Below are 19,848 nucleotides of genomic sequence, written 5' to 3'. Positions count from 1 at the left end.
CAGCCTAAGAGCTGCTACCTTGAGTTGGGGAAGGTTAGTGGCAGATTTCCAGTCCTTATCATCTCGGATTCGGGTGCAGCGAGGGAATCGGATGGAGATCCCATCAGCTGTGTGAGCCTCCGATTTGGAGAATTCAGCCCCTGTGATCTCCCACACGGCAGCTTTCTGTCAGGAGTAAGTCAGCAGGTCATCACTGGTTAAGAAGATAGTATCAGTGGCCGGGCGTGGTGGTTTATGCCTGTAATCCCAGCACTTTGGGAGGCCGAGGCGGGTGGATCACCTGAGGTCAGAAGTTTGAGACCAGCCTGGCCAACATGGTAAAACCCTATCTCTACTAAAAATGCAAAAATTAGCTGGGCGTGGTGGCACGCCCCTGTAATCCCGGCTACTTGGGAGACTGAGGTGGGAGAACTGCTTGAACCTGGGAGGCGGAGGCTGTAGTGAGCAGAGATCTTGCCATTGCACTCCAGCCTGGACAACAGAGTGAGACCCTGTCTCAAAAAAACAAAACAAAACAAAAAGATCTCCCAACCAGCTAGAAGCAATACAGAACAGTTAAAACCACAAAGGTGGCCGCGTGCAGTGGCTCACGCCTGTAATCCCAGCACTTTGGGAGGCTGAGGCGGGCAGGTCACCTGAGGTCAAGAGTTCAAGACCAGCCTGACCAACATGGAGAAACCACGTCTCCACTCAAAATACAAAATTAGTTGGCCGTGGTGGCACATGCCTGTAATCCCAGCTACTTGGGAGGCTGAAGCAGGAGAATCGCTTGAACCCAGGAGATGGAGGTTGTTGTGAGCCAAGATCGTGCTATTGCACTCCAGCCTGGGCAACAAGAGTGAAACTCCGTCTCAAAACAAAACAAAAAACAAAACAAACAAACAAAAAACCAAAGAAGGCTTTGGCTAGCAGCTGGGAAACTTGGGTCCCAGTTCTGCTGCTGCTGCTGCTGAATAACCTTAGGGAAGTCCTGTTTGTTCTCTAGGTCTCTTTCTTGGTCAGTACAAGAAGGGATTGGGCCAGATTACTTCTAGAACACACCCTTCGCGCTGAGTGGATAGGTACTCTCTTCTTCTTCTCTCTCTCTTTTTAAAAAGCAATTGTATTGCAGAAAGAAATCTATTCAAAATTCCTCAGAGTTGTCCGGCTGTCCCTGTGCCTATCACTTGGCTGGAAATCCAGATCCCCACCCCTGGGTGGACTTTCAGCGAGGTGAGATGGATTCTCTATGGCACTAGAGAACCTGCAAGCTAATTCTATGGGCTGGAGGACCCCAAGCCATTGGGTTGATACCTTTGGGTCTGGGACGATGAAGTCAGGATAGTAGATCTTGTTGACTTTCAGCCAGCTAGGTATTTTGCTGGGGTCCTACAGGAGAAAAGATGCTATTTTGGGCTGTTCCCAACCTGGATCAAGGCTTAAATCCCTTCTCCTGGTAATGAGATTATAAGAAGCCACTTAAACAGCTGACTCTTGAGCAATGTGATCCTCCCAGGCCAGAGTGGGTATGACCTAGCGGCATGCAAGCCATTTTCCACAAGGCAGGCATTCAGAGATTTTAAGGCCTAATCCTGCTCCCCTGAGCAAGCTGCAACCCTTCTTTCTGGGGAGACAGATAAACAATACCTGTAATCCCCAAAGCACAGCCTCTGTCTCAGTGATCATGGCCAGTCCAGAGGCCAGGGTCAACCAAGTCCCTTCCTCACCTTGCTGATCTTCACCATGTCTAGTTCATTCTGCAGGCGGGCAAGCGTGGCGTCATCATGGCCTCCTGCACACTTGGTGACTGTGCACCACTTCTGGCTGCCAGGGTCGTAGCAGCCCATGAGGAAGATTGACATCATGCCGCCTGGGAGGGGAGTGTGAGATGAGTGTGGGTTGAAGGAGCCATCTCTGCCAGCCCCAAGAGCCCAGGAGAGGGAGCCCGGGGCCAGGGAGAAGACCTGGGTCCCAGCCGTCAGAGTGCCAGAGTTTACCTCTTGGAGCTACCTCTTACTGGCTGTGTAATTTTAACCTTTGTAAGCCCCGATTTCCTCTTTTGTAAATTAGGGATAATCACACCCAATGTGTTGGGCTGTGGGGCATTGAATTGCGTTGGACACATGACAGATTGCTTAGAAGTATTAGTTCCGCAGACTCCAGCTTCCTCTCCAGTCAGGAAAGAGATTTTCCCTGAGGAGAAAGCTGTCAGGTCCTGACAAAATAATTGGTGGTAAGCGTCCTTCTGCTAGGCTAGCATAGGGTACTCAGTGACTTCTCCCTAACCAAGTAAGCAGGCCAGCTTGGGGCCCCAGATCCTAGGACTTCGCAAGTCATGACTGGCCATGCTGGCAGATCAAGCCAGTAACAAGGCCAGCCTGTACCTCAAGCGATGCCTTCTAAAACAGTACCACCCCAGTGGGCAGAAGCCACCCTGACCTTTGCTCCCTTGCCCATAGAAGGCCCCAAGGACCACCAGGTCAGCTGTGTCGGCCATGGCCCCCTCATTCAAATAGTCCTTCTTCACTTTCAGCCAGTGCCGCTTCCCAGGCTCATATGTACCCTGAGGTGAAGCAAAAGAGAGACCACAGAGTAGAAAGGCAACTCCATGAGGATGGGTTCACCCCTTCACTGCTACACACCAGATCTAGCCCAGTGCCCCTCCCTCAGGGGAAGAGCCCTCAGGCTCCAGGCACTACAGGAGACACACAAACCAGCCCTCCAGATCCAGGACATATCTGCCCACACCCTGGAAAGGCTTCCCCAGCAGCCACCCCAACCACTGCAGGCTGCCACCGCCATCTCCTGGTCAGGGCTGGAAAGGCTCAGGGGAGAGGGCTGTGAGTGAGTCGACAGGAGAAAGCAAGCAGGGCCACCTTACCTTCACATCCTTCAGCACCAGCCCCTCCAATCCCTCCCGGATCACCCGGGTTATCATGTCAGCCAAGTCCGAAGCTTTCTGAGGGACAAGAGAGATGCTGAAGTTGGTGTGAGAGTGGAGAAGGTGGTGAGGGGGTTGTTCCTTTTCACACACTACTTAAGTGCCCAATGGAAACACCCTTACTTGAATATAAGGGACAAAGGGTTAGAAAGCAGGTTGCTTCTCATTCCAACGAGAGGGCTGCTGTGGCTTTGAAACACAGGGGGCTTACCTAGGAAGGATTTCCATGCCCTACCCTTCTGGGTGAAGACTAGCAGACAACATATACAACAGTCAAATGCAAACATTATCAGGAGGCTGCATAAGACATTAAGATTTATTCTTCCAGTTGCAATTGACGCAAGGAGTTCTCTGCCCTGCTTTCAAACTTCTAGGACACTGCCTAGCGTAGGGTCTTCACTTACTGTGACTCGCTTCATTTCTGAGAACATGATCCGGTTTGGAATTTCAACCATGTTGTCATGAAGAAACTTCCGCCGCTCACACAGAGGCCTGAGGAGAACAGGAGAGCTGAGGTTAGGTCGGGATCCTCCCACCCTTATTAGGAATTCTGAGGAAGGAAGGGCCACAGTGATAAAGCTGCTACTTCAAGAAAGGGTTTGCCATGGATCAAAGACCTCATGTGTAACAGCTCTGCTGTCAAGGGCTGCAAGGGCTCCATCGTGACCGAAGATGGACAATTGTGAGCTGTGGCATAGAGCCAGTTCATAGTTGTAGTTCCTATTTCTACTTCATCAAGCGAGCCAAGGGAGAACTGGCCTCTAGCCCAGATTGTATAAATTCTGGTCCCACTTGAAAAGTGACTCCAACTCTCATTTTTTATCCCCTGCACCCTGCTTTGCCCCAGTCCCAAGGCCAACCCCTGGGTAGGCAGGCTGAGACAAGCCTCGGGACCCAAACCCCAAATCCTACCCCCACCAATTCCTTCCCTCTCTACTTCTTTCTCCTTCCCCGATCAAGGATGTGGCTGCTGCAGGAGGAACGGGGTAGAGATACATTTCTAAGTGAGGAAAGGGCTGATATTGGTTTCTCAGGCACAAGCATATGGATGCAGCTAAGTCAAGACTGCTCATTCTCTCCAAGATGGTCCCACCCATAGCCTCCCCTATAATCAGGAGCTTCCTGTTGTCAGTCTCTTCTGAAATCAAAACGTTTGAGCTGAAAACCATCTGCCTTATGCCCCCAGGGGTGTCATTGGAGAAATAAACTGAAACCCCATATGCTCACAGTCTATTTCTCTGCAATAGTCCATTTTGCTTTAGTAGAGAAACTTCTTTGGGGGTTTGGGTTTCTTCTGTGACTTAAGCTCTCAGAGACGAGACGGAGTCAACACGTGGGCTCTTTCTTACACTGAACGGGGAGCGGACCATGTAGCAATTGTGCTTCCTCTCAGCTCCCTCTTGCCATTGCCTTTGGCAAGCTCCTGAGTGCAAACGTATGTGCCAGCTAGTTCCCCGTACCCTCCTTTCCAACCTGAAGCCCCCATCTTCCTCACTGAGGAAATGAAAACAGACTCCTGGCAGTTTCTGGGTTTAAAGATGCTAGCCAACTCACCTGTCCATCAAGCTGACATCATTAAAGTAGATACAATCAAAAACAAACAGGCAGACATTAGCATCCTGGAAGGCTGCTTTCTGTAAGGGAAAATGAGGTAGTAGGTATACAAAGAACAAAAGTCACAGAGCATGACAAAATAAGGAGTACCAGTCCACTTCTGGAGGCCCCCTAAGGCACCGAATGAAAAAGTCCTATTTCTGCTCTGAAGCCCCTGGGCCATAAGGGCACTGAGCAGATAGTGCTAAATGGAAACCAACCCAATTATAACTTGGTTCCCAATACCAGTCCCTTTTGAGGAGAAAAGCAAAAGACAAAAAACCAAACCAGAAACAGGTCAGAAGCGAAGAATAAGGCCCACACTAAGTGATATTTCCTTCCTTTTCAGACTGCAGCGTGCATCCACATGTACATACTCATTCATTCTTGCACATATGGCCCTGAGGCAGTACCTTGTGCACTCCCAGAGTCCCAAAGGGCAGTGGTTTGCCTGTCTTGTTGTCAATCAGAAGCACCTCAGAATCCAAGATCATGCTGTGTCCCCCAGGAAAAGCCTGGGGGATGTAGTCCTTAAAGTGGGCTACCTGAAAGCAGAAGGGGAGCTTTGGTGAGGGATGACATGGCAGCAGGGACCCCAAACCATGCCATAGAGGGCAAAGCCTGGGCCCCAGATGGGATACAGAACAACATGTGGAAGGCCCAGCTAATGCGCAAAACATATAGCTAGGCCTTGCGAGCCACCTGGACAAGAGGGAGAGGCCATCTGTTTCAGTACTTCTGTCCAGCCCCAGGAATAGGTCAGCCCATGCTGAGTCACTTTCTATGGGCTGTAGAGAAGGTACAATTTTTGAGGCAAATGGAAGAAACAGAGAGATTAAACCTGTTGGGGGAGGAGGAGGAGGGTGGGTGGGCAGAGATTAGTGCCTACTGCGGAACATGTGTGACTGTCAGGCTGGGGATTGGATTAGGGGAGAACAGACTGCTTGAAAACAGAAAGGTAGAAATGAACCCCCTCAGGTGCAACAAGGAAACTTGAGCAGTGTCTTCTCTGAGCGGGAGCCCTGAACCCACAGCCATCACTACCCAGGATGCTTAGAGCAGGAACAGGAAAGGCCAGCACATCCATGCCATTCCCCTTCAATCCCTAACCTAGCCCTTTAAGAACCCAAATCACAGGAGAGGCAAAGGATGAGTGAACACTGGGTAAGGGAAAATTAAGGAAAGGACTAAATCTGGAAAAGTGCACTCAGACTTCTTCCTGGGTCACAGATGGTGTCTATTTAACACCAACCTCACCAGAAGCAGCTCCTCAGTGATTTACAGTGCTTCACAGAACACGTGAACCTGCACTAAAGCTCCACAATGAGGCCACTGCTTAGCCCTCCTCTTGAACATATGAAACAAATGGCCTGCTTTGTTCCCAGTGCTCCAGCAGGAAGGCAAGGCTGAGGTAAGCACAGGGGCCACATAACACGTTCCCCTGAACCCCCTGGGGCTCTGAAAAACTGAATCTGGGCTAGGAAAGAAAAGGATAGCAAGGATAGGAATTCCATCTGCTCACAAGCTACCGGAGCCAGATGTTCCAGCTGCTTTTTCCTGAAGACACCCCCAAAGGTTCACAGTAGCCTTGGGAGTGGAGAAGGGCTAAGGAGTAAGGTTCCAAATGCCACCCCTGATTAGAGCAGGAATTTGGCTCCCAGATGTCCCCATAAGACTGTGTTTAAATCAGAATGTAAACTTCATGATGGCCAGAACTTTTGTCCAGTTTTTCCACTGCCATATCCCCACTAGCTATAACAATGGGTAAACATCTGATAAATAATTCTTGAACAAATTAATGAATGACAGCCCAATAGCCTGTGGTATATAAGCCTTAGTCTAGCTCACGGGAAGCATCTGGGACATGGAAACACAAAAGATACACAGCAACTCACCAAGTGAGCTCACTGTCCCAACCAACATCACTGTGGGCAAAAGAAGTATCACTGTTCCAGGGAGCTCTATCCTCACTAACCCAAGTCAGGGCTCTTTGGCTCTCCCTGCTGAGCAGCCCTTCGTTACTGGAAGACTCCAAAAATGAATAAATCAATTAATTCATTCAACAAATAAAAAAGAAACCCTTATTGTGTACCACAGCTGGAATGGCTATGGGACTCTGGGCCTGAGATTGTTAGAGGCACAAAGGGGAAAGATGGTCCTGGCGGAAAGGAAGGGACTCATACCTTGTGAGGCAGGACGGGCTTGAGACTGCGGCTGAAGTAGCTGAAGTGGTCTCCATTCTTATGCACTTGGACTCGCTCTCCGTCGTACTTGATCTCAGAGAACATGCCATTGGGACATTTCTTCATTGCGTACTCAATGGACTTGCAGGCCTCCGCCTTGGGGTGTGGAAAGCAAAGCCTGGAGACTTTCAATGAGGGGCTGCTAAGCAGCAACAGCCAAAGACCTTGTAATTGGGTTAGTGAGGGCAGGACCTGGGTCTTGGGGACTGACTGCCCATAATTAATGCTCAGGGAAGGCTGTTGAAGAGGTGATGGGAACGGAAAGGGCCGGACAATGTTGTATTCTGCCTATAAAATAATCACCAGAGCTGACACAGGAGCTCGCCTTGTGAGGAATATGAATGCTATTCATTGTACAACAAGTAAAAGCCCAGTGAAACAAGATTTAATTTTTTTCTCAATAATTCAGGCTCTTGCAGGGCCTCTGGCTTCTTACTAAACACATCAGTTCTCCCAGTAAAAAAGGTCTATGTGAAGCTAAGGTTAAAGAGTGCTGGTGACAGTGAGGCTGGCAGGGTGAGTGATCGGGGGTCCCTACAACAGGGTTTCCAGATACTGGAGCGCTTACTTACATGCCTACCTGTGCTAGCCTAACTCCAACAACAATAGCTACCATTTTGGGAGTACTTCACACACATAATCTCATTTCATCCCTGCTGTGACATCCTATGTGACAAATATTGTTTTCATCTTTGGATAACAAAACTGAAGGTTAGAGAGATTAGGTGCTTGCTTAAGTTACACTAACGAATGGCAAGAATGAGATTTGAATCTAGGCCCACCTATAAAACCTGTGTGGTTAACCACTAAGCTATATAACCCATGCCAGTCTTTAAATGACAAACTAAAGAACAGACGCCAGGAGGCATTTTTATAAAAGTCAGAAAGGCCACTACTGCAGGTGGCCACAGTCCCATCTCTGGGATGGAGATCTCACTGTTTTGATGCTGGCTATCCCACATTCCTAGCAGGGAGAGAACACTTCCCTATCTCAAACATAAAACCCTAAACCAAGGCGTTAGCATGACACACAAGACAGTTTCAAAAAAAGCACTGTACATCACTCAAAAATCCAAAGAATCTCACAGTAGGCATGGCACCATATGTGGTGGGCCCTGTCACACAGGAAAACTGATGCTGGAAAGGAAACCCCATTTCTTATGAAATGAGCAGAGGCCCAAGATGATGTCTGCCAAAATCAGCCTTCATTCCTTATGTGTCCTCCCTCTTCCCAAGTCACCCTGTCACAGGAAGCCTGGCTCTGCCACCAACTCTCAGATCTACTTTCCAGTAGGTCACAGAATCTCAGGGGTTACTTAATACATCCATCTGTCTTCAGGTAAGATAACAGATAAACCATTCTAGGGAGATGCCTCAGGCAGTCTCAGACGTCATCCACACAGGAGACTGAAGGACAAGAGAAACTAAATCACTCATCTAAGATTCTACAGCTTCTTGGTGGCACAGCTGGGCCTACGGCTCAGGTCTTTCCACTAGATCTTCTGTGTTCTCCTTTGCCTTCGCTTTCTACTGAGAAATACCCTCTTGCACCTCCCTCTTCCTTCCCCAAACTCCTCCAGTCAATTTGCAAGCACTCTCAACACTCATACCCTATCGGATCTCAGCCCGAAGGATGTGGAGCTTGGAGAGGCTGGAGAGCAGAGGCAGGGCAGCACTCCTCACCAGCATGGGCTGCACGGGTGTCATCAGCGAGGCCTGGACGCTCAGAGCTCGTCTCTGGCCCGGCTCCTTCTCCACCTCCTGCGCATTGTGAAGGACCCGTTCCACCACATCCTGCAGGTTGCGCGAGGCTTTGAAGGCTTCATAGGCATTGGGGTCAAGGGCGTCTAACCTGCCAAGGGGTACAGGAACAAGGAAACAAAACCACTGCCTTTGTTTGACTCCATGGCTTTGGACAGCAATCTGTCCTCACAGGAGAAATCCTCATCTGTAGGGAAGGGGTTGTGTTCTACTGTCTAAAGATTTTTACAAGAGGAGAGAAAACTCTTGGAAAATTCAGCTCTTTCGAGATACTGTGCCTGTGTGCATGATGCCTTAGCGAGGGGCTGGAGTAGGCAAGAGACTCATGAATGGATTCCACACTTCAACTGTAACAACTCTGTGAGAAAGGTACTGTTATCTCCATTTTATATAGGAGAAAACGGAGGCAGAGACAGGTCAAGTGACAGATCAGGGTCCCACAGAAAGTAAGAAAGTTGAATGGGGATTCAAATCCTGATTGGGACTCAGAAGTCCTCATACCAGTTGGGAACAAATGAAGCTAACAAATGACAGCTCGGGCTGTCAGAGGAGCTGCTACTTACACATGTTTTGCACCTGAGTTCATCTTCAGATCATGTTTGATCAACCTGATGATGCATTTAAGGTCATTGGCTGTACACCTAGAGGAATGAGGCACATTTAACTTGGTCTTGAAGAGCTCTGGAACCCCAAGGGAACCTTCCCTTCCCAAGAGAGTTCATCTCTCTATGCCCAATCCCCATTGGGCATGGTTTGACGGAGGCAGTTCCCCCACCTGGAGGCAATGTCCTGCAGGGCCTGTTGCTGCTCATCCTCCTTGGTGAGCCTGGACAGCCGCAGAAGGAACTCATCCACCTCCTGGATGGTAAGGAGGCTCTTGGCAGCTGGGGGGAAAGACTTGCTCTGCTCAAAGAAGACTCTGATTGTCTCTGACACGTCACCCTGTCTCCAAAAACCAAAATGCCACTGCTGCAACCCTAGGGTGGCCACGTGTATCCCCCAAGACCCAGGACTGAACATGAATCAAGAAATTTCAATCATAGCTCCTATCCCAACTCAACATATCTAGCCCACTTCTTAGAGACACTAGCCCATCCACAATTCCTAGAAGGGGATGGAAACTTGCCATGGTACCGGGGATAGAGTCACGAACAAACCAAAGCTTGGTAAACCCAAGTTACAGGAGAAAACAAGCGAGAAAAAAGAGTACAGAATAAGAGCCCCAGGAGAGACAGAGGGGGCAAGTCTGAAATTCTGACTTTTGAGAACCAGGCCTCTGTGGTTCAGCAGTGGTATGGTTTCCACCCTCAGAAACTTACGAAATTAACAGCTATAGCCTCACATTCAGCTCCCCCAGTAACAAAGGCTTGCTCAAATGGGTTTCAGTTTCCTAAAACTGTATGTGTCCCAACCAGAAAAAAAAAAAAAAAGAGGCTGCAGGTGCCTGGCTTGGCAAAACCCTACCTGGAATGTAGCCTACCCTCCCTCCCCTTCCTCTGACCTGCTCTAGGTCCCGTGCCATATCATCTGGGTTGCAGTTAAAAATGCGACTGAAAAGCTTCACAATCTGCTTATCATTCAAGTTGTAAATAGTCTTAACAACTCCTGGCAGCAGCAGCTTCACCGTTAGGTACACATCACCGTGGAAACCATCTGGAGATAGAAGAAAGGAACCCTTCTTGAGAAATAGAGCTTAAACACATAAATATATAAACTCAAAGAAGACTGGGCAAGGTGGCTCACACCTGTAATCTCAGCACTTTGGGAGGCTGAGGCAGGAGGACTGTTTGAGCCCAAGAGGTGGAGGTTGCAGTGAACTGAGATTGCACCAGTGCACTCCAGCCTGGGCAACACAGCCACATTTTTTTGTCTCAATAAACAAACAAACAAACTCAAAGAAGCAGAGCCCAAAACATATCTATATATCACTGCCCACGCTCCTATAGTGCCCTGTGCATATTGCTACAGTAGGAGACAGCATGGAGTTCAGAGGCTGGTGGACTGTGTGACTGCCTCGCCTTTAGCCTACAGATGAACTCTCGTTGGACAGAGTGGTTACTTTCACTTCAGGTGCCCAGTGACAAGGACATTACAGATGCTCATTGACAATTTGCTAGATAAATTAAAGAAACAGAGTTGGAAGATTCTATTCCAAGCTGTGTATATGGTTCACAAAAACCTAATTAAATATGTAGGACAGTAAATTTTCTAACTAGTCAAATAGGATGGGTTCTCCTGGCCTCCTAGGAGCAGAATAATGGGAGAGGAAGAAAGATGCCAAAGTGCTCTGAAAAAAACTGGTTACATAATTGGAGGAGTACAGTGCAAAATGCAAATGCGAGGCCCTTTGTTCAAAATTATTAAGAATTTCAAGACAGACTACAGTAAAGCATTAAACCAAGCATGGGACCCTGGGCAACTACACAGCTCACATGCCCTGGAAGGCAGTCATGGCCTTGAGCTCTCTGGAGGAAAGGCCTATTCAGGATGCTCATGCCACACCTCCTGCTGAGCCTTTCCGCAGGAAGTCCTGGATGATCTGGGTCTTCGTGTTGTAGCTAGGATTATCGGCCACCATGGCGCATAACTTTCGAAACTCCCGTAGCAGACAGTCCTTATGCTTGGGGTCACATTTGCTTGAAGACAGACTTCTCTTAGGGGTGGGGCTTGAGGGGGCTTCCCCAGAGTTGTTGGGCTTGGCTGTTGGAGAAACAACAGAGATGAATTCATTCTGCCTTTCTGAGAAGAAAGAAAGGGAAGGAAGGAAATTAACAGATATTCTGCTGGTACTTTAGCTTTATTTACTCTCCCCGAATAGACCTTTGGGGTAGATGTCATTATACCCATCTTACAGATAAAGAAATGGAGGCCAAGTAATTTTCTCAAATCTTACAGCTATTAATTAATGGTAAAGGAGCAATGGCCTCCTTAGACCAAGCAAAACACCAGACTGATGTGCATCTCTTTATGTGAGCACTTCACAAAAGAATAAAGACCGAAGTCATGCCAAGAATGATCAGGACTGGCTGGGCACCGTGGCTCACACCTGTAACCCTAACACTATGGGAGGCCAACGTGGGAGGACTGCTTGACCCCAGGAGTTTGAGACCAGCCTGGGCAACATAGGAAGATTCTGTCTCTAAAAAATAAATAAATAAATAAATAAATAAATAAATAAATAAAGCGGTCAGAAGATTCTCAGAGCAATTGTAAAGCTGACCCCAGAAAAGCTGGCATGAAAAAGGAGTAAGAAATCAAGGCACATGTTAGTCAATGTGAAATTACTGCTATCACAGGTTGTCAGAGCTGGAAGAAGCCTTAAAGATTATCTAGTTCAATGGTCTCTTACTGATAAGGCGATTGAGGTCTGACAAGAGCAAAAGACTTCCTGGCCCACTTCCTTGTTGAAAGAGCCAGGACAAAGACACTACTAAGAAAGTCAGATCCCACTAGTACATTCAACATCCCCACCCCTTGCCACTTCAACCTTTCTTTTCTTATTGTCAAAATAAAACCCTGCTCCCCAAGGAGCAGTTATAAAAAAAAAAATACATTTTTACAAAAGGTGGTCAAGGGGCAGGGCTTTCCTCCAGACGCTTAAAAATAACTATGCGCCACTCATCGATCACTTCGTGACCATTTACAAAGCAAATTTTATTCACAAGCTTGTGGCAGAGCCATTACTAAGCTAACTGCTGTTGTACGCTGCTTCTTGTCTGGGCTTTGTAAATTATAAATCCATCCTCATCTCTGATACGGAATCTTAATACGATTTTAAGGGACAAAATCTCCAAAGTGTCAATGTTCAACCAGGTTGCAAGAACTAAAACACTGTTTCTCTCAACTCCTCTCAAATTCCCTCCCCAACACCGGAGCCCTTCCAGAAACATGCCGTCCTTCTCATCACCTGGACTCTTCTCTATCTTTGGCCTACCAGCAAACAACAAACAAACCAAACTCAGAATTTTAAAATAACAAAAATCCTATAGAGCCAGGCACCATTTTTGCAACGTTATCTCTTATAGTCCTCATGAGAACACTATGGGGTAGATGAGGCACGGAGATATGATGAAGCTTAAACAAATAAATACACAACCTCAAGGAAGCAGAGGGGAAAGTAATTTATATATTGCTGCTTATGCTCCCATAGCACCCTGTACATAACACTATGGTAGGAGAGGCCACTGCTGCTTCACAGACAGAGGCTGAAGAGAGGTAAGGACATGCTCAGGGATCTGAGCTGTCAAGGATCAGAACCCAAGTCTTCTGACCTCAGGTCTAGGCTTCTTTCAATCACATAAAATGTCTTTCAATCTCCAAATGACTTCTAAAATAAGGCCAGGTGGTTTGGCTTTATTTATTTTCTTCAACTGAGTCAATCACAAGAATGTCTCCAAACAATAAACGCAGCAACACAGTGTAGTATAAAAGAGCACAGATACTGGAGTCAGACTTCAGTGCAAATACTAACTCCATGATAACCCTGAACTTCAACTTTCTCAGTCATAAAAAAGGCCTAATAAAAAGTACTTCCTAAATAAAAGTACTGTCTAGGGTTAACTGAAGAACAAATGAAACTACACATGTAAAAGCCCCTAGTCCAACGCTGTTTACGTAAGGCCAATAAATGATCCTGACCTTCTCAACTCCCATCTACACCACATGCCCCAGTAAAGTCTTCCTGAATCCCTGTCTATGAAACAGCAATTCCATATTTTATATAAAAGAAACTATATATTTGTGTATACACGTGTGTGCATGTGTGTATTATAGTGAAGAGAAAAGGAAACAACACTTTATTGTTCATCTGTCCTACAAAGAATATACAAATAATAGCCACAGTCCTCCCCTTTAGGAGATGGGATTTGAACCCAGAGCTCACTGATTCCAAAGTCTGCAAGCTTCATCCCTAGGCTGTACTGCCACCCAACAAATAGCAATATCTTTCAGATCTTTTTTTCCTCCCTTTGTGTTCCATAAAGTTCCAGTGTTTTGAACAAACAGTTGTAAGAATCAAGAAGGGAGATCCATGCATGACATCTCCCTTCTTCCATATTTTCATCTCTAGGCATATTCAGGGGTACAAGTTCTCAAAATTCCTTCATTATCAAAACACAAGGAAGTAAAAGACAGGTTCTAATAATCTCTGTCTGACCCAGGTAACTATTTCAAGGGGAAAAAGTCTTGACAAAACAAATCTTTCTGCTGCAATAGAGGTTAAAGTACAGAAAGAAATGCTATACAAGTGGAATGCTGGCCAGACACAGTAGCTCACGCCTGCAATCCCAGCACTTTGGGAAGCTAGGGCAGGTGGATCACCTGAGGTCAGGAGTTCGAGACCAAGCTGGCCAACGTGGTGAAACCCCATCTCTACTGAAAATACAAAAATTAGCCAGGCGTGGTGGCAGGTGCCTGTAATCTCAGCTACTTGGGAGGCTGAGGTGGGAGAATCGCTTGAACCCAGGAGGTGGAGGTTGCAGTGAGCTGAGAATGCACCACTGCCCTCCAGCTTGGATGACAGAGCAAGACTTCATCTCAAAAAAAACCCAAAAACCAACCAACAAACAAACATAAAAATCAAGTAGAAGGCTTAGCATTAGCCATTACCTGTTTCTGCTCAGACAGAAGCAAATTATTTATGAGATGAGATAGCACAGAATTTTCACTCTTAGCCAGAATCCTAAGTAGAATACAAAATAAAAGCAGCACTATAACAGCTAAAGTAGCCCTAACCTATCTTACCTGAAAAGCCAGAAAATTTCCGGGAATTGTTATTGGTGACAAATGAGGTGCTTTTCACTGGAGAAGTCACCTGGCCAGTGGTTGTCAACTTAGCCTGGACAACAGCTTTCTTCTTTGGTGTACTTGCTGCCTTAGAAGACAGATCTATAGGATCACAAAAGAAGATAAAATATCCTTCAGTGAAAGATCTCTGAAAAAACATCCAAAGAATCTATCAACGGCTTCTAGAGCCTTGCCGGTTAAGTCACTACCCTAGCACTAGCCCAAGGCTGGCTGGTGGCTGGTAGTTTTTGAGTGGGGGTAGTAGGTAATAGGGTATTACAGGGAGAGGAGGGAAGGATATTCTGGAGACAAAAGATCCAGTTACGATTTACCTCTATTAGTAACTTAAATTTTCATCAACATTCTCCACTTCTTATCCCATATATAAGTCTCCAGAAATAACAATTTGGGGGAAATCAGAAATCATAGTTTGATGGATAAAACTTAGGGAACGCTAACCCCACAGAATTAGCTTCAATTTAGAGATGAACAAAAAGTAAATGAGGATCACGGAGCATGTCAATCTAGCATAGGAAGGAAAATTTCCAGCTGCTTAATTATCTGAGTCATGAACTCTACCTGCATTTCTCTTCCTCCAAATGAGAGATGGGTCAAGAAGTAACAAAGGCTGAGGCCAATAGCTAAGGCAGTGCAAGGTGGGATGGGGAGCCTGAGAATAAAGTATATGGGAAGTAAAGTTTTCCTTCCTGGAAGTCTTTTTTCCTTTCAAAGAACAAGGACAGATACCCATTTTTAGCGCCATTGTTAACTGTCTTCCTACAGTGACCAGAACAAAATTGAAGATATGAACATTATTTTACAGACACTGAAGGTCAAAGAGGACTAATTGGATTTGGAGGTATTGGCATAAATTCTAAAATATACATATGTAAATATACGTGTACATGCAAACCTGTTATACAGCCATATATAGGTATGAATTTTACATGCATATATTTTCTAGCTCTGTCTGCTGAAAGGGCTTAGAAACAGACACGCCATGGTTGGGTGCTCACGCCTGTAATCCCAGCACTTTGGGAGGCCAAGGTAGGCGGATCACTTGAGGTCAGGAGTTCAAGATCAGCCGGACCAACATGGTAAAACCCTGTCTCTACTAAAAACACAAAAACTAGCCGGGTGTGGTGTTATGTGCCTGTAGTCCCAGCTACTTGGGAGGCTGAGACAGGAGAATCACTTGAACCTGGAAGGCAGAGGTTGCAGTAAGATAGTGCCACTGCACTCCAGTCTGGGCCACAGAGTGAGACTCTGTCTCAAAAAAAAAAAAAAAAAGAAAGAAAGAAACAGATAGCCCATGACAATGTGGACACATAGCATCCAGGTTTTATTCTTTAATACCATTTCCCACTAACAGAAATCTGTACTCCCCAGAGAAATTGCGAATTTCAGGGCTGGGGAAAGATGCATATGGGATAAGACTAAAAGCATCCTGCTATACCCAAAGTAAAGAAGTATATTTAAAAAAGTAATGAGGGTATACAGGACACAGAGGACAGTGTAAAGGGGTTCCTAATTGGCCAAATATGAGACAATTAAGTATCAAATTAGTTAAGTACAGTAATGAATTATATGCTACAGGAAAAAAGGTAAAAGGATAGTAATCAGTACTCTATTCTTCCAAAATATCAATGTCTAAAAGAGAGACTATGGAAAATTTTCAGATTAAAGGATGCCAAAGAAATACAACTAAATGCAACATCCAATGTGATCCTAAACTGGGATTCTATACTGCAGGAAAAAAAGCTATTGAAGGTATGACTCAATCCATTGACAAAACAGTATACAGATGGTAGATTAAAGTATTGTATCAAGGACAAATTTTCTGAAGATGATAGCTGTATTATAGTCACATAATGGTCATATATCCTATTCTCAAGGTATATACACTAAAGAATTTTAAAGGGCTATGATGTATGCAACTTATTCTTAAATGGTTTAAAGTGAGTGCACGCAGGTGTGTGTGTGTGTAAAGAGAGAGAGCACGTGAACAAATATGATAAAGCAAATAGAGTAAAATGTTAATTGGTAAATATGGGTAAAAGGAATATGAATGCTCTTTGTACTCTTTTTAATCTTGCAACACTTCAGTGAGTTTAAAATTATTTCCAAATAAAACGTTAAAGGCCGGGCATGGTGGCTTGCGCCTGTAATCCCAACTGCTTGGGAAGCTGAGTCAGGATGACCTGAGTCTGGTAGTGCAAGCCTGCAGTGAGCTATGACTGCAACATTACATACTGGCCTGGGCAACAGAGTGAGACCCCATTTCTTAAAAAACAAAGTTAAAAAAAAGAGAAAGCAAGCAATTGAACTCCTTATCCCTCTTTCTGTCAGCACCAGTAAGATGGGAAAGCAGTGTTCTCTACCTTACCTGCAATGTGCTGGGTTATCTGTTCCTTCTCATTATCTTCCAGCTCTTCCCAGCCTTCCAGCTCTGTGAGGTCCTCGATTTTTTTTGTGGTGGCCCGGGCCCGCTCTAGTTTCTCAAACATGCATTTAATGTGGTACCACTCTTTCATATCACCCCCAGACTCTGAGAAGGGATTGGGCACCACTTTGCCAATTCGGCATATGCCCTTCACAATCTTTTCCTTGCATTTTTTGCAGCCAGCTGTGCCACGCTTGGCATAGTCCACACAGAACCGTTGCTCAGCCATCTCACAGGGGCCACTGCAGAGTCCCACATGCAACCCTGGCAAGAAAACAAGGCAGGTGGCACGTGATCTTAGATGGCTTCCCTGGAATGACAGAACAGGCTTTCTTCTCAGGAAGACGGGGTGTCCATGAAGCAGATCTGTTTCTGACCACTGGCTGAATTGTCTTACATCAGGCCTGTGATGTTCTCGGAATAGGTACAGTTCTTTTCGGCTGAGTGCACGGAGGGTTTGTGGAAAGGGGATCTTGAAAGCCAAAGACATATAGCTGCATGAAAGGGTAGGAGGCCAAAGAAAAAAAAAAAGATATAAACAAGGAGATAGGCTTCCAATTTTCCAAAGGCCAGCCTCTTATATAATCCATGACGACTAATCAAACACTTTCCAAAGTATTACATTTATTGTCTACTCTACAGCATGAAAGAGTTCTGATACAGGAAAAGCCAGCTCACAAAAGGGTGTTCAATTATCTAATGCACACATGTACATCTAGTAAATCACAATGAAGAAAATCCAAATAACATAAAAGCTCTTTTTAGGTCATCAGCAACATATGATACTCATAATAGATGATGACCTTTAAGTATTACAAGATCCTGAAGTTTCTTTTTTTTTTTGGAGGTGCAGTTTCACTCTTGTTGCCCAGGCTGGAGTACAATGGGGCAATCTCAGCTTACCGCAACCTGCTCCTCCGGGGTTCAAATGATACTCCTGCCCCAGCCTCCCAGATAGTTGGGATTACAGGCATGCATCACCATGCCCGGCTAATTTTTTTTTGTATTTTTAGTAGAGACGGGGTTTCTCCATGTTGGTCAGGCTGGTCTACAACTCCCGATCTCAGGTGATCCGCCTGCCTTGGCCTCCCAAAGTGCTGGGATTACAGGCATGAGCCACTGCGTCCGGTCCTGAAGTTTCTTTTTAATCACCAGTAAAAATTACATTATGTTCATGAAGTTTTTATTGTGAAGTTTAACACATACACCATCCTCAGAAATCAAGCCACTATACAGATTTGGAATTGAGTTAGAATCCCTACATTGAGAGACAACTAAGCAGAGCCTGGAATCAGACTGCCTGAGTTCAAATCCTAACTCGGCCACGTACCAGCTGTATAACTTTGATGGGTTACTTACCTCTGTTTCTGAGCTTCCTCATCTGTAAAATGTGACTAATTCTGGGACCTAACTCAAATAGCTATTCTAAGAGTAAAACCCTTAAAACAGTTGGGCACACAGCAAGAGCTCTCACTGATTAACGTCAGCTCCTATCATGATCGGTGAAGTCGTTATCTTTCAAGAAGAGGCTCCCGATGTGCAATTAACCTGTTTATAATTCAGCAACTTGAATCAGAGAGTGCTGAAGTAACTGGGCAGTAAGACTCACAGGAACTCATAAATCAATCCAAATGGAAAAAGATTATATCAGCATCTTCTTATATTCATGTTTTCTAAAGCATTTTATAGTCCTAGTTTTAAGTATACTGGAATTATGTTGTCTGAACAAGCTGTGAAGCAAAATTGCTATCATGTTAAAAAGCAGGATTTGCTTACTGTAGTGCAACATGGTGTGAAGGAAAGCTGGTGGACCTGGTATAAGGGATGGGAGTGCAAGTCTGACGGTACAGTTTACCGACTGTTACCTCGGAGAAAACTTAATTTATCTGCATCTGTTTTCTTATTTCTAAAATAGGGTAAAAAATACCTACATCACAGGGTAGTTGGGAAAATTACAAGGAATCCATGAATGCGCTGGTTGTGGGGGAGGGAGGCGGTTCTGAACTCTCTAAAAATGTATACAAAATGTACATTCGAAAATGCACGGATTTTTGGAGGTCTATCACTTTCGTGACATTCACAAAGGGCTATATAACGCTCAAAGTTTAAGAACCGCAGAGGTGAGGTGGGTGGAAGTACGGCAGACCCATAAAAGGAGGTCAGAACAAGTGAGTTTCAACACTTTCCCTGGAAGATCAATTTGCAGAGCAACCTCTAGGGCCCCAATTATGAAAGGAGTGGACTTGAGGGAGGCTCGGGAGGCGCTGGGCCACGAGGAGGCACAATGCAGCTTTGAGGAAACCCGTCTGTCCCTCGTTCCGCACCCTTACAACGGCCGCAGCCCAGGGGCCAGAGAGGGAAATCGCTGAGGCCTGGCCGCCGCCGCTTTTCTCGAAGGGCTTCCCGCGCCGCTGTCGGAGAATGGCGGGGACAGTGGGGCGGGCGGAGTAGGCCGCGACCCCCGGCGAGGCAGAAAAGATCGCTCCTCCACCGGGTCCGGGACGCAGGCGGGAAGTGATCAAGGCTCCCAGAGCCCCACCCGAGCGCGCCCGCTTCAGCGCAGGAGGACGCACGCCGGGCCGGGATACGAGAAGGCCCCGTGGGTTCCCCAGGGCACACGGCCCGGCGCCGGCTTCCCCGCCTCACGCGGCACCGTGGGGGTCCCGGGGAGCCGCGAGCCTCCCCCTGGGCTCCCGGGAGAGCCGCCACGTCACGGAGGGTGTGCCCCGGGGCTCCGCAGGCGGGCGGGGGAGGAGCCGGGGGGGCTGGCTCCTCGGCCGCGCCGAGCTCCCCGCCCCGGCCCGCTGCCTTCCCCACGCCGGGCCCCGCCGCGCCGCTCCTCACCTGCCTCTCCAGCTCCGGCGCTCACCGCAGGCCTCGGGACTAGCTCACTACAGGCCGCCGGCAGCCCACGACGGTTGGAGCTCCTGTCTCTTTAAATCCGGGTCCTTGAGCTGGAGGCAGCACGCAGGCGCAAGAACCGAGGCCGCGGCCGCGCTACCTGTCCCCGCCCCCGTCTGCCACGTGGGTCATAGTCACAGTCTGCCTGCCCTGTGATGTTTGGAAGTAGTTTTCAACCTGCAGTCGCCGCCCGGGAAGCGGAG

The 19,848-nt window shown here is 46.8% G+C and overlaps 2 protein-coding genes across 7 annotated transcripts in view; one reads left to right on the top strand and one right to left on the bottom strand.

The window, feature by feature from the left end:
* The window catches only part of LIG3 (DNA ligase 3), a 23,610-nt gene extending 3,898 nt beyond the window's left edge, over positions 1-19,712 (bottom strand). For 3 of the 6 annotated variants that reach the window (XR_001896318.3, XM_003912607.4, XM_009190103.1), the window contains exons 1-17: positions 19,589-19,712; positions 16,688-17,238; positions 14,260-14,403; positions 11,020-11,217; positions 10,019-10,170; positions 9,293-9,459; positions 9,081-9,158; positions 8,440-8,608; positions 6,697-6,852; positions 4,927-5,058; positions 4,475-4,554; positions 3,325-3,412; positions 2,861-2,938; positions 2,419-2,542; positions 1,707-1,849; positions 1,294-1,368; positions 19-165 (exon numbers count right to left, since the gene is read on the bottom strand). Coding sequence is in view for 5 of the 6 variants with exons in the window: in XM_003912607.4 (XP_003912656.1) it covers positions 19-165; positions 1,294-1,368; positions 1,707-1,849; positions 2,419-2,542; positions 2,861-2,938; positions 3,325-3,412; positions 4,475-4,554; positions 4,927-5,058; positions 6,697-6,852; positions 8,440-8,608; positions 9,081-9,158; positions 9,293-9,459; positions 10,019-10,170; positions 11,020-11,217; positions 14,260-14,403; positions 16,688-17,234 (2,478 nt within the window). In the remaining variant the exon portion in view is untranslated. The other 3 variants (XM_009190102.4, XM_017950501.3, XM_009190101.4) reach the window with 3 other exon arrangements.
* CCT6B (chaperonin containing TCP1 subunit 6B) overlaps positions 19,699-19,848 on the top strand; it is a 53,159-nt gene continuing 53,009 nt past the window's right edge. Inside the window, exon 1 of the mRNA XM_009190104.4 lies at positions 19,699-19,848. Within this exon, the coding sequence (XP_009188368.1) occupies positions 19,801-19,848 (48 nt within the window). The 5' untranslated portion in view covers positions 19,699-19,800.

This window comes from Papio anubis, chromosome 17, assembly GCF_008728515.1.
Source record: "Papio anubis isolate 15944 chromosome 17, Panubis1.0, whole genome shotgun sequence".
NCBI lineage: Eukaryota > Metazoa > Chordata > Mammalia > Primates > Cercopithecidae > Papio > Papio anubis.
The sequence above is the reverse complement of the archived record's forward strand: the minus strand, read 5'-3'. Positions and strand labels throughout refer to the sequence as shown.